Source organism: Saccopteryx leptura, chromosome 2 (genome assembly GCF_036850995.1).
Source record: "Saccopteryx leptura isolate mSacLep1 chromosome 2, mSacLep1_pri_phased_curated, whole genome shotgun sequence".
Lineage (NCBI taxonomy): Eukaryota > Metazoa > Chordata > Mammalia > Chiroptera > Emballonuridae > Saccopteryx > Saccopteryx leptura.
In genome coordinates, this window is record NC_089504.1 from 225,732,004 (window position 1) to 225,744,454 (window position 12,451).

The 12,451-nt window shown below is 50.0% G+C and overlaps 1 protein-coding gene and 1 non-coding gene across 5 annotated transcripts in view; one reads left to right on the plus strand and one right to left on the minus strand.

Annotated features, from left to right (window-relative positions):
* The window catches only part of EVA1C (eva-1 homolog C), a 58,980-nt gene that overhangs the window by 31,194 nt on the left and 15,335 nt on the right, over nucleotides 1-12,451 (minus strand). For 3 of the 4 annotated variants that reach the window (XM_066370345.1, XM_066370344.1, XM_066370346.1), the window contains exon 2: nucleotides 1,088-1,284. The exons of the other annotated variant lie outside the window; for it this stretch is intronic. In XM_066370345.1, the coding sequence (XP_066226442.1) occupies nucleotides 1,088-1,284 (197 nt within the window). The remainder of the gene's footprint in view (nucleotides 1-1,087; nucleotides 1,285-12,451) is intronic. 4 annotated transcript variants of the gene reach the window in all.
* LOC136396400 (U6 spliceosomal RNA) lies at nucleotides 11,718-11,824 on the plus strand. Its single transcript, XR_010749688.1, has one exon. It is a non-coding gene; the product is annotated as a U6 spliceosomal RNA (small nuclear RNA).

Genomic DNA, 12,451 nt, shown 5'->3' on the forward strand with positions numbered 1-12,451 from the left:
CCTCCAGAAGCAACACGGAAACTATGCCCAGGGCACTCGCGCAAACACACTGTTTGGCTATTCAGCCAGCGCCCTTGCCTACCCTGCCCAGATACCATGATGCTTGGAATGAGAGCAAAAAATGGTTTGTGACATGGAAATGTCCTCAAGTTGTCGTGTTATTTTTGTGTCTTCTCTTGGGGCCCTGGGAAGAGCTACCCAGGTGAAAACCCATTCCATGTCTCCTTGGTCCTGCTGGGAAAAGCAGCTTCACCCATACCCCTGTGACTGACACCTAACATGCCAGCTGCTCCAACCACCCTGACCTCAGCCACTCACATGGCACTCTGGACGCACGAACAACAGCCAAGGCCAAGTGCCTCCGCCACATGGGCCAACTAGTTATCCATGTTGAGGGGCCAGTGGAGCAGAACGTGCTTGGGGAGCTGAAAGCTATAAAGAGTCTTAGTTGTGACCTCCTCCTACAACAAATCTTTCCCTAATGCCAACCACAAAAAGAATGACTCAGCCTACCTCACACCACTGCTCCCAAAATCCCAGCACTGTCCATGGAAGAACAAATGCACAGAGAGTACTCAAAGTAGCTCCAAACAAGAATAACATGATTATTTACAACTGGAGACATTCATTGGTATCTCCCCTCCTTGAGTGCATTCGGTAAGACAGAGGTTGTGAACTCAGACGTCTGCCTCGCAGAGACCCTTGGGGTGTCCACTAAAGAACCACAGCCTTCCCTGTCCCCTGGGGCACTGATGGGAGCTGTGGGCCCAGAGGCTGCAGCCTAGCATTACTGTCCTTCGCTCCCCTGCAGGGAGGAGTCTGTCCGTGGACACAGTCATATCCCAAGTCTGCCGAGGGAGCTCTCCGGTAAGTAAGAATTCTCTTTAGATGTTTTTGGTATAGCATCCTTTTGAGAAGCAAATAATAGCTCCCCTATAGCACTGGTGATCTGTATAAACTGGGATTCCCAGAGATCAGGTTGAGTGAACTAAATAATCACAAGGATGTACACAAAAGCGACACAGAGACAGAAAGACAGAGAAAGAGAACCATTTCATCATCTTCAAACATCTATGGAACACAATACCTGGAAGGTGGTGGGTGCCACACAGGTAAAGCTGTCCTCCCTCTGGGCGGTAGGCTGCTGGGTGCTACATGTTTGGTAGTCCTGCCCATAAACCGCTGACTGGACACTGATGGTGGAATGCCGTGGACACTGGAGGTTCAAATGCTCCCCGTCGCAGGCATAGGCAGTGTGGTTTTGCAGGAGTTTGGTTAAGTAACCTAGAAAATATTTAGCCAGGTCACCAGAGCCCAGGAACTCACCGCACCTTCCCAAGTCAGGAGCAGGAGGACCTCAGTGTCCCTGCGAAGGGAATGTGGCTGAGGACAGGACATCAAGCCATGCCTGGAGCTGGGCTGAGAGAGAAAATGTCACTTTTCCTGTCTGGAACAGACACCTTGGTCTGTGATGGCCTGTTGGAAGGCTCAGGGGAGAGGGAGGGCTCTCACCCTTCAGGAAGAACTAAGGCATTGGTCAGAAGCCAAGACATCCTGAAGCATTTCTACAAAGCAGGAAAAAGTTCCCGTGGGTGTCCCCAGGGCACGAAGGTGCCTGCTCCACTCGCGGAGCCGGGCCCTTCTGCAAAGGGGGGCACCTTTGTATTTTAGGAGAACACCTGTGGGCCTGCCTGAGCCCTGAAGATAAAAGCAAGGCCCCCACCCCTGCTTGGGGTAAGGGACTATTCTGAACAGAGGGGACAAGAAAGATGGGGGGCACTGGTATGGGTCAAAAAGTGTCCCCCCAAATTCATGTTCACTGGGCACCTCAGAATGCAACCTTATTTGGAAATAGAGTCACTGCAGGCGTAATTAGTTAAGATGTAGTACTACAGGAGCCGGGTGGGCCTCTCATGCAGGATGACCGATGTCCTTCTGAGAAGAGACATGGGGAAGATGGCACGTAGAGGAGGATGATGCAGCTGTAAGCCAGGGATCATCGGGGGCTGGAAGAAGCCAGGGAGGGTCCTCCCCTGGAGCCTCCAGGAGCAGCATGGCCCTGCCGACACCTCAACCACAAACCTGAAGCCTCTGCTTCCGGGAGAGAATGAATGTTGCTGTCTTCACCGCCCAACTTTGTGGTCACCTGTCACAGCAGTCTCGGGATCTGACACAGGCTCCGACCCTGGCGCCCAGCCGTGTCCCCAGCAGGCTGGCCAGGCGTGCTGGGCCAGGCTCCGAGGAGCTCCGTGGACAGATGGCCTGGACGGCATGGGCAGCCATGCTGTTTCTCAGAGAGGAGGAAGGAAGGTTTGTCCTGAATGTGGATTCCGTTCCTCCTTGTCACACCTCAGAAGGTCAAGTGCAAGGCCGCTGGGAGGGGAGCCAGGGACTTTTCTGCGAGGTGTGTGGGAGCTGATTTGGCAGCCCGGGCCTCTTGGGGGGAGGACGGGGAGGAAGGCGGTTCGGAACTGCCCAGTTCCCACACGGGTGGGCGTGCTCGAGTTGCTCTGGGTTAGGTTTCTGAATCCTCTCAGAACCAGAATTCTTGGCAAAGGCACCCAATACAGCTACCTTGATTTCCCTGGAAGTCACAGAGAAAGGGACCGAGGCGGCCTGGTACAGAGGAGGCCCACTTCTGATTCCAGAGTGTGGTGACGACACAGCCGGGGCTCGCTCACGGGCACCTGGAGCCCGGGCCGTGGCTCTCACACTGCAACCCTGGCCACACACACAGAGACCTCCACCAAACGGCCATGCAAGCAGCTGCCCCGCGTCCGGCTCGCCCAGAGAAGCAGCAGGGCTGCATGTGTCAGAACTGATGTCCAAGGAGAAATTTTCAAATACCTGTGACTGGGTTAAAGTTGGGAGAGGCCAATGCATGTCTGTCTGTGTGTACATAGAAATACACATGCCCATGAGCCCTCAGTCATATGTAAATTACATGTATGATTGTGGGTGGAGGTCAGACCCACTGGAAGGTGGCTGTTGGCAACAGAGAGCCTGAGCCACGGACAGTGAGCTCCAAGCTAGACGGAGGGCAGGACAGGAGACAGGGAACAGAGGTCTGCTGAGACCAGCAGGGTCACAGTGGTGCAATCACACCAGCAGCTGCTGAGGCAGGAGCTGGTGCCCCAAATGATTTCAAGGAACAGACATTGCAAATGGTGGGACCATCCAAGAGGTGGTGCAGGAGAGAGTCTGAGAGGTGTGGGGGGGGGGCTCACTGGGAATGAGCAAGCCTGGAGCAGAGAGGCGTGATAACCTCAGGATTAGGCGTCTCCCAGGATGAAGGTCAGAGCCTGATGCCCAAGCAGACTTTGAACAAGGGGCACACGACCACTGACTGGCTCCCTGTCCAATGCTGTCTGGCTTCCCCATTGGACACATGTGCATTTTCCAGTGTGTGGGTAGAACAACCACATTACTGCGTGTCTGTGCCCATTTCAGCTGCCATAACACAACGCCGCAGACCTGGGTAGCTTTTAAACAACAGAAGTTCACTTCTCACAGTGCTGGAGGCTGGACGTCCAAGAGCAAGGTACCAGCAAGGTCAAGTACTGGTCAGGTCCCCCTGGTTCAGAGCTGGCACCTTCCTGCTGCTCATGGGAGAAGGGGCTAGGAAACCCTGTGGGGTCTCTGACAAGACCTTAGGTCTGAGCTCTGGTACATCTTGAGGAACTTGATCTTACCTAGAGCCATCCCTGGCACAGAGATACCAAGTTATAATCCCAGGCGGCCCTATCTGCTCCCGGCACCATTGGCTTATAAAATGGTCAGCTCAGGAACAAGCACCATGCTGTCATTACCCTTGTGGCCCAGAAATGTCACTGCTGAGTTTGGAGAGAGAGGGAATTCCTTCCCTCCCTCCATCCCTCTCTTCCTCCCTTCCTCCTTCTTCCCCTTCCTCTCATTCTTTTCTTCTTCTCAATAATTAAGGTTTAAAAGGTTACTAATATTTAGCAGAGGCCGAACAGGCTGAAATGCCCCCTCTTCCTTTCTAAGGCCATGACCCTCCATGAAAGTCCCCGTTTCCCGAGGGCTGATGCTGCCTGAGCCACTTGAGCACAGGATACAAGTGCCTCTGTCAGCGGCCCCGTAGCCCACATCCGTGTCCCCGAATCACCAGGGGCCCATTTCACAACCTTCCGTCTGGGAAGAGAATGGAATTCAATTCTATTGTCCTTGCCTCCCCCCACCACTTTAAAAATAAATAAAATGGTGTGCCTCCCCTCCAGTTCATGCTTCAGATAAGAGACTACACCCTTTTTATTCACAAATACTCAAAGGTGTTGCTACATGTTTGAAGTTCTTTTCCAGAAAAGGGTGTTTATTCTTTTGTGTCAGTGTGTAGAGAGTTGGCAAGGTCCGGGGAGGGGGCAGCCCACGCGCTTAGAGCAGTGAGTCAGGGCTGCTGGGGTTTGGGACAGGCCCCATGGCAGACAAAGGGCTCCTGACTGGGCACCGCACACAAGAGGATTGAGATCAAAAAGTGAACTTAGACCTTAACTTATACCCTTTCTCTAGTCCCAGGTTTGGCAGGAAAATTTAAACCTGAAGGTTGATAATAAAGAGAGCAACAGCCTTCAGCCTGTTTCTTAGATATTTGGGAGGAATCACAGAGGTGGGGATGCCCAAGGGTAGTTAGTCCTTCTCTTACTCAAGTAATTAGCTCAGATCCTGGTCCCAAAACCAACCAGCAGAAGGCAGAAGTGACACGAGGGTCTCAATGGGGCAGAGACAGGATAGGATACCCTCTTTCTGAGCCTACAGTAGGAACACATTTTTCAGTCCCCCTTGCAATTTAGTAACCAGTGGGTAATCTGGCCAGTGAATGGAAAAAGGGCAGAAGTGACATTTGCCGCTTGCAAGTCTGACCATTGAGAGCCCGTGTGACGTTCCACTCCCTCTCTCTCCCTGTCTGCTGCCACATGTGGAAGGTACAAGGGACAAGGAAAGACCCTGAGGATGCAAAAGATGACAGAGGCACAAGATGGAAGAAACCTGGGCCCCTGAATGACGGCATGGAGCACAGCCTCCTCCATTTTCTAATGATGCCAGACCGCATCATGAGCAGGAAATAACCCTTTATTCTGTAATTCCACTGAGATTGGGGAGTTGCCGGTTTCCGCTGCTGGCCAAGCCTGACGACTACAGCACTCGGTCAGCAGGTACCTGTGCTAAACAGAAAGCTGTCATGGCTTTGAGATGTACCAACAACTTCCTCCAAACACAAGTGACTAGTTTGTGACAGTGTTGGCATCATTGCACGTGACCTCTGGTCCTCCTAGGAGGAATAATTTCTTTAAGATGTTGCTACTGAAAAGCTATAATTGAAGTGAGCTAAATTACTAAGGAGACAGCAGGGACTAGGGTCTCATCCACTGGTCTACTGGTCACTGCTCTTCGCTGCTGACTGAAACAGCATTGGCTGGTAGGCCCTGGCAGAATGCTCACAGACAGGCAAGTTCCCACCCACTGGTGCGTGTGGGAGTGGGAATGGCACTGTGGGCAGACAGTGTGGCCCGGCAGAGCGTGCTGGCCCAGGATAAAAAGTGCCAGACCACAGGGGTGGTGGCGGCCGCAGGCTACAATGGAAGGAAACCAGGCTCTGGAAACCCTCGGGGCAGCTGCCTGTGTGAGCACACTGAGTGCAACCTCTTCAGATCTCAGTGCCCTCGTCTGTGAGATGGGCATCCCAGGCCTGCTCTACAGGGCTGCTGGGCAGGCAATAAGACACAGCAGGTAGGACGATGACGGGGTACGTCAATGTCACTCCCCGAGGAGAGCAGAAGGCATGGGAAGGAAAGTGATTGGGAGTCCCAAGTTCAGAGGGAGGATGCCCGAAAGAGGGCAAAAGCAAGGAGCATTGCTCCCAGGTTAGCCTTGGTTTGGCCTTCGGACAAAGACTTCTGGACAAATAGCAGGTAATGTCTGCTTTTACCTCCTATAAAATTTCCCCAAAGAAGGCTCATCTTCATGATGGTGATAATGTCATTCGCCACTTGTCCCCAGGTCTGAGTGTGCTGTGGATGCATATTTTACATAAATGCCCAAGATATCCCCTGAAGAGACCAGCCAGGGCCAATCTGGGTATGTCTGCTGGCTTCTAATGCTCCACGTTCCAGCCGATGCATTCCTGAAACCCAGGAATTCCGGCTAATTTTTCTCAAGGAGCTCAGCTATTCCTTCTGACAGTAAGACTGCTTGGTTTTCTTCAAACCAAAGAAATACTATTTCCAAATGTTACAAAAGCAACAAAATGTGCACAGCTTGCCAATTATGTCAAGAGCAGGTAACGGAGCCCTAAAGAGCAGGTGATTAAAATGCTCTCGTATTTTGGATCAACAATGAAGAAAATGCCCCTGGACATCGGCTGCTGACGTTTGGCAAGTGTTGACAACCCGGCTGTCTCTGTGACTTCTCTACCTTCAGAAATGAACTTTCCCCCTTTTTGGGGGAGTATGGCGTGGCACCTCACTGTCATGCACAAGCCCGCAGAGGAGACTCTACCTCCTCTCCCCACACCCGACTTTGAATTCTTGTGTCCCACGCTTGTTTCTGATCGTTACCCACTTACCTCATATCTGATTACTTCCCTCCCGTCATCTCCCTGCACTCCTACCCTCCTCATTAGCCCCACATGTTTTCCTACAGAGTCATATATAGTTTCAGTGGGTTTTCCTGTGTGGACACCCATGTGCCTATTTATGGGTATGGGTTTCTAGTCCTTGTGCCTGCTTAAACATTCGTCTGCACATGTCAATCCATGAGATATATATATAATATATATATATATATTATATATATATATGAGTTCCCAACAAACTCAAGCAAAAAGCCGCAGTCCTTCTGTGATGGGGGCCCCTTCTTCCTACCTGACCTCATCTCCTGCCATTCTTCCCCTCGGCTCTGGCCACAGCAATTTTCTCCTTGTTTCTCAAAAAAAGGATGCCAAGAGTACCCCCACCTCAGGACCTCAGCTCTGGTTGTCCTATTACCCTGCAACCTTCTTCCAGGTATCTGCCTTCTCCCTCCCACCCACCCTTTTGTTCAGACGTAACCCACGAGACAGGCCTGGCTGCTCTGCCAAACTGTGCACTCTGTCCCCCTTCTGCTATGTGTCACCACATAAGACATGGTGTCAGTTTCACCCTTTTGGTCTTATTTATTGCTTCTTCCCACCTCCTAGAAAGAGTCTGACATACAACAGGAGGAAAATGATTAGTTTTTAAATGAATGAGCGAGGGGGACCCGCAGATCAAGTGCTGCACAGATGCAAATGCGTGGACAGGAGATCCTGATGGACCGTCCCAGCCACCCACACCATGCAGCACTTACAGAGCTCTCTAGGTAACAAGACTGTCTGTTTTTAAGACCTCCTGTTTGCCTGATGCCTCAACATCCCACCACTAGGCTGGGAGCAGTGACTAGGAGCACCAGGGTGATGCAGCCGGGTCCCTGCCATGAGTTCCCTTCTTCTTGGACTCCCCTGACTGTAACCTGGTGACAGTCAAAGGCATCACGCCTTTTGCTTGTGCACTCCACTTGACCCCCAATAAAGACATTGCCCAGGGGTCTTCTCTCTCAGCTCCCCATCTGCTTGGCTGATCCTGGATGCTCCCCCAGATGTCTCTCTCCTCTGGGATCTGTGAGTGTAATAAATCCTTTAATTGTGTATGCCTCTCCAAGTGTAATCTCTATGGCCATATTGGAGTGATGCTTAAAGACCCCACAAAGAGGACTTACTCCATTTACAACACATATGTGTATAAAAGTACATATATTGTATATGCACACAGAGAGAAAGAGACAGACAGGTATCAATAATGGATTAAAAATTACTCTAAAAAAATTTTAAACACACCGTGTTGGACTTGAATTATAATTGTATGCTCACACTATTTTATTTTGAATGCATCTGATAGGTGCTCCTTCGTGCCTTTTCAACCAAAGGTTTGAAATCCTATAAAAGTGAACCAACACCTCGTTCAGTAACCAGGTACCGAGCCCAGAAATTTATTTGGTGAAGCCCACCTGGATTAGATTCATTTGAAAGTAACTGGATCGAGTACTGTTTGCCCTGAGCATCTAAATGGGTCACTTTTTCTTTTCTTTGGGACACAGAACCACCCCCAAACCTCAGAGCCACCGGGTGATTAGGCAGGAGCACAGTGCATTTGATAACTTAATGCAACTTTTTACCAGCACTTAAAACTCAGATATGAAATCTACACTTGATCTTTTCTGCTCGGAATTGGCCAAACTGGTGGTTCTGTCCACATGCACAACAAAAGGCTCTCAGAAACACTCAGGGAAGCTGACAACCAAAAAGCCTGGCACTCGGTGGTGGGGGTGGACAGGTACCTTTTAGCTTTAGCCTGCTTGGTCCACATCTGTCCACTTCTGAGATGTGTAGGCTGAACAAGGTACAGTTAATACATTCCAGGCAGGCAGAAAGACTTCGGGGTGTGCATTCTGCACTTTATTCAGTTAATTGGAAAATTACATAGTGATTCCACTGCTAGTAATAGAAAAACTATGTTTTATTTTGTTTTTTAACTTTAGGAATAATATTTGGAGACTAGGACTAGAAACCTCAAAGGTTTCTATCTGGAAGGTTATAATGACTGGATCTCAGGGCTGGCATGCTTTGTTCCCTTCACAGTTAACAAAACCAGAGGAAAGACACGTCTCAAACTCAGAACAGGTATAAACAGTGCCTCCTGAAGGTTGTGCTTAGGAAGGGCTGGGAGAGGCAATGCCCACAGCAGCCTCCTCCTTGCTGGCTCAGTGGGGGACTAGGACAGGCCATGGAGTGAAAGACTTCTCTGGTTTCGCCTTAAATTAGGGAAACGGACAGGCTTGCTTCCTTTGTACTTTACAGGAGCAGGGAAGGCTGGGAAAATGTAAGGAAATACGGGCGCCCACACAGCAATCAGGCTGGCCCAGCCCTCATCTTTACCGTCATCCTTAATTGAGTCCCTGGCACGCGCACCCCAGAGCCTGGTTAACCCTTCCAGTGGGCTCAGTGTCACCAAATGGTCCCAGGGGCCTGCACCTCTCCATTCTACTATGGGCTCTTGTTTCCTCTTCCACCTCCCTCCCTCCTGCTCACAGCTGCACCTCTGACTACCTGCACCTGACCGTTATTCTTCACCTGTTGCCTTACACTCACCTCCAGATTACACCTGTGTGACTGCACCCCTCACTATGCTAGCTCCTGGCTCCTGCTCACCCTCTGGGTGGTAAAGTCGAGGAGACTGTGATCCCGGTTCTCTGGTATGTAGAGCTGAGCCTCATTACTCACAGACTCCGTATTTGCAAATTTGCCTGCTCGCTAACATGTATCTGTGACTTCTGACATCAATGTACACGGGGCTTCCCTGGTTGTTTCTGGACACGCATGGAGCAGGAAACCTTTGAGTCATCCAGGGGTGCCCACTGGTCCCCATTGAGGTGGGCGAGGTGACGCTCTGCTCTCTCGTCTCAGCCCACACTGCTGGTGACCTTTCTACGGTAGATTTCACTTTTGTGCTTTGTGTTGGCAATTTCACTGTTTAAAGCAGGGGTCTCAAACTCAGTTCAGCATGTGGGCCGCAGAGCAAGATCACAGCCGTTCGGCGGGCGCACTAGGTCTACAAAAGGCAACTGTTACTCAACACTTTTCAGTGTCACAAAACGACCAGAAACTGTAGTTCGCATCACAACTGCTGTTAACTAAGCTAATATCTAGCTAGGATGCTAGAGAAATGAAAAATACAAGTAGGCCCCTAGGCTTACTTAATTTTATCCAAAATATTTTGAACTTCGTGGATTAGTCTGCGGGCCACACAAAATTGTTTGGCGGGCCGCATGCGGCCTGCGGGTCGCGAGTTTGAGACCCCTGGTTTAAAGTGTTCCCAAGCATGGCGCTGACATTCTGTCTGTTGCCCCTGAGCACAAGGACGGTGGAGGGTGGGCCTTCTGGAGAAAATGCTGGTGTTAGGTTAGCTTGTCAGGCTCCAGGGATAGTGCAGCTGGTCTTGTTCAAGGTTAATAGTCAACACTGTAGATTCAATAAGGTGTCTTTAAACAGAAACATACCATAAGGTTCCAGGTTCCCCATGAACAACAGTGGAGTATTTGGTAATTCCGTGGTGAAAAGTGGAATTTATGGAACCTAACGTCCTCCATTTCCACATGCAACAGAGCAGGACTGATGTATCTACAGCATGCTAGCTTTCCAAATGGTCACTCCACATATAATTCAATCATGCAGCAGTGCTTCCTGGGGCTGCCTTCAGGACAAGTCTCAATGAGGCAGAACTCTGTCTTTGACTCAAACATATATGTATAATTACTCATTCCTACTCTTTCAATAAAATTTTCAACTTTAAACAAAGCCTTGCCAGTTCTGCCAGGTGGCTCAGTGGAGAAAGCATTGACCCAGAGTGCCAGAGCTCGCAGTTCAACTCCCTGGTCAGGGCACATACGAGAATCAATCTGTGAGTACACAACTAAATGGGACAACTAAGTTGATGCTCCTCTCCCTCTCTCCTTTTTCTCTCTCAAATCAATGGAAAATTTTTTTTTTTAATGAAAAAAAGAAAGCCTTGCTGTCTCCTTGCTCATTGTTATCCTCACCACAACTCTGAGACACCAGGGGAAGATTTCATTGTCAGCCAATGGTGGCGGGGCCAGGGAAAATCCTCAGTCCAACTTCTGGTCGAGAGTCTCTTCCCCATGTTCAAGGGCTCATCACTAACCCTAGACTCTGGAGACAGGATGAGTTGCTCACCACTTGCTCTACACTGTATTATAATATTATGCTACCGGGGATCTTAACTGCTGTGGTAGAGGAAGCGTGGGGTGGATGGTGGGCAGAGAGGCCATGAAGGCTTCTAGGGGGCAGGTGATGCCAAAGGAAAGAGCAGGAGCCAACCAGATGAGAACGAGCCTCAGTCAGCAGGGGCTGGGGCCGTCAGCAGTGCCTGCCTAAAGAGTGATGCGAGTCAGACTTGCAATTCAGAGAACTCCTCCCAGGGCCTATGGCAGACTGATGGACAGACTGATGGGAGAGACCCATGAAAAAATGGGGGTGAAATAAAAGTCAACATTGCAGGTGGAGGACCTATGCCCCTGCACCAACCCCCACACCCAGACGGCCCCCCCACTTGGTCTAGTGCTCCACCGCCATTATCTTAACTTTTAATAATTTTATCTTTGAACCTATGTTTTGTATAGGAGCCTGGTAGGACAATGGGTCATGTGCGTGGGCAGAGGAGACCCCCACAAGGTGAGTTTTCATGTTCCCTGCCACCCCATTCTTATGTGGCGTTTCAGACTCCCTGAGCATGGGATGTGGTGGACCCGTCATGAGACCAGCAAAGCCCAAGGGAGCCTCAGGGAAGCATGTGACACCCCTGACTGAGCATCAGAGATACTGATGGCACCGTTGGGATCAGAATTTGCTTTGAATGAAGGCAGAGGCATCGCAAGAAATAGGAAGAGAAACGCCATCGTATCCTTTCGTCATGTTACTTACTGGTATTAGCCAGCCATGGCTGCAGAAAACGAGGACAGAGAAGGGGAGAAAGAGGCAGAGGGGCCCACAGCTTCTCTGCCTCTCAGCCCATCACTGCACATCAGTGAGCCAAACTGGGAAGAGTGGTAGGATGTGTGCCCCGTAACAGTGTATTGTTTCTTCTGTTACACTTGCATTTAAAACTGGCATAGTGCTCGCTTCGGCAGCACATATGCTAAAATTGGAACGATACAGAGAAGATTAGCATGGCCCCTGCGCAAGGATGACACGCAAATTTGTGAAGCGTTCCATATTTTTAAAAAAAAAAAGTAAAACTGGCATAGCCTAGCATGAGGAAGAACAGTGAAATCCATGTTAATCATTTACAATGTCCACTTTTTTCTTTACTTAGTACAACAATGAAGAGCAACTAAGAAACATATTCATCCAAGTAACTGGAAAAGAAAGAAGAAACCACATTCCTCTACAAAATGAAGGCAATAATAATGACACATCTCCGGCTTGTTGTGAAGATTAAGTGAGCTCATTTATGTGAAACACTCAGAACTCTGCTGGATTGATTTTCTATAGCCCCTGCAACAAGGCTCCAAAACCTGGGTGGCTTAGAACAACAGAAATGTGCTGTCTCACAGTCTGGAGGCCAGAAATCCATAATCAAGGTGTCAGCATGGCCATGCCTCCTCTGTGGGCTCCAGGGAGGGTCTATCCCAGGTCTCCCATAGGTTCTGGTGGCAGAACTCTAATCTCACACGTGTTTCTCCCTGTGTGTGTCCCTGTGTCCAAATCTCTCCTTTTCATAAGGACACTGGTCTTTGGATTAGGGGCCACTGTAACAATTGCATCTGAACTTGCTTACCTCCATAAAGACCCTATCTCCCAACAAGGTCACATGCACAGGTACCAGGGTTTGCACCCCAACCTATC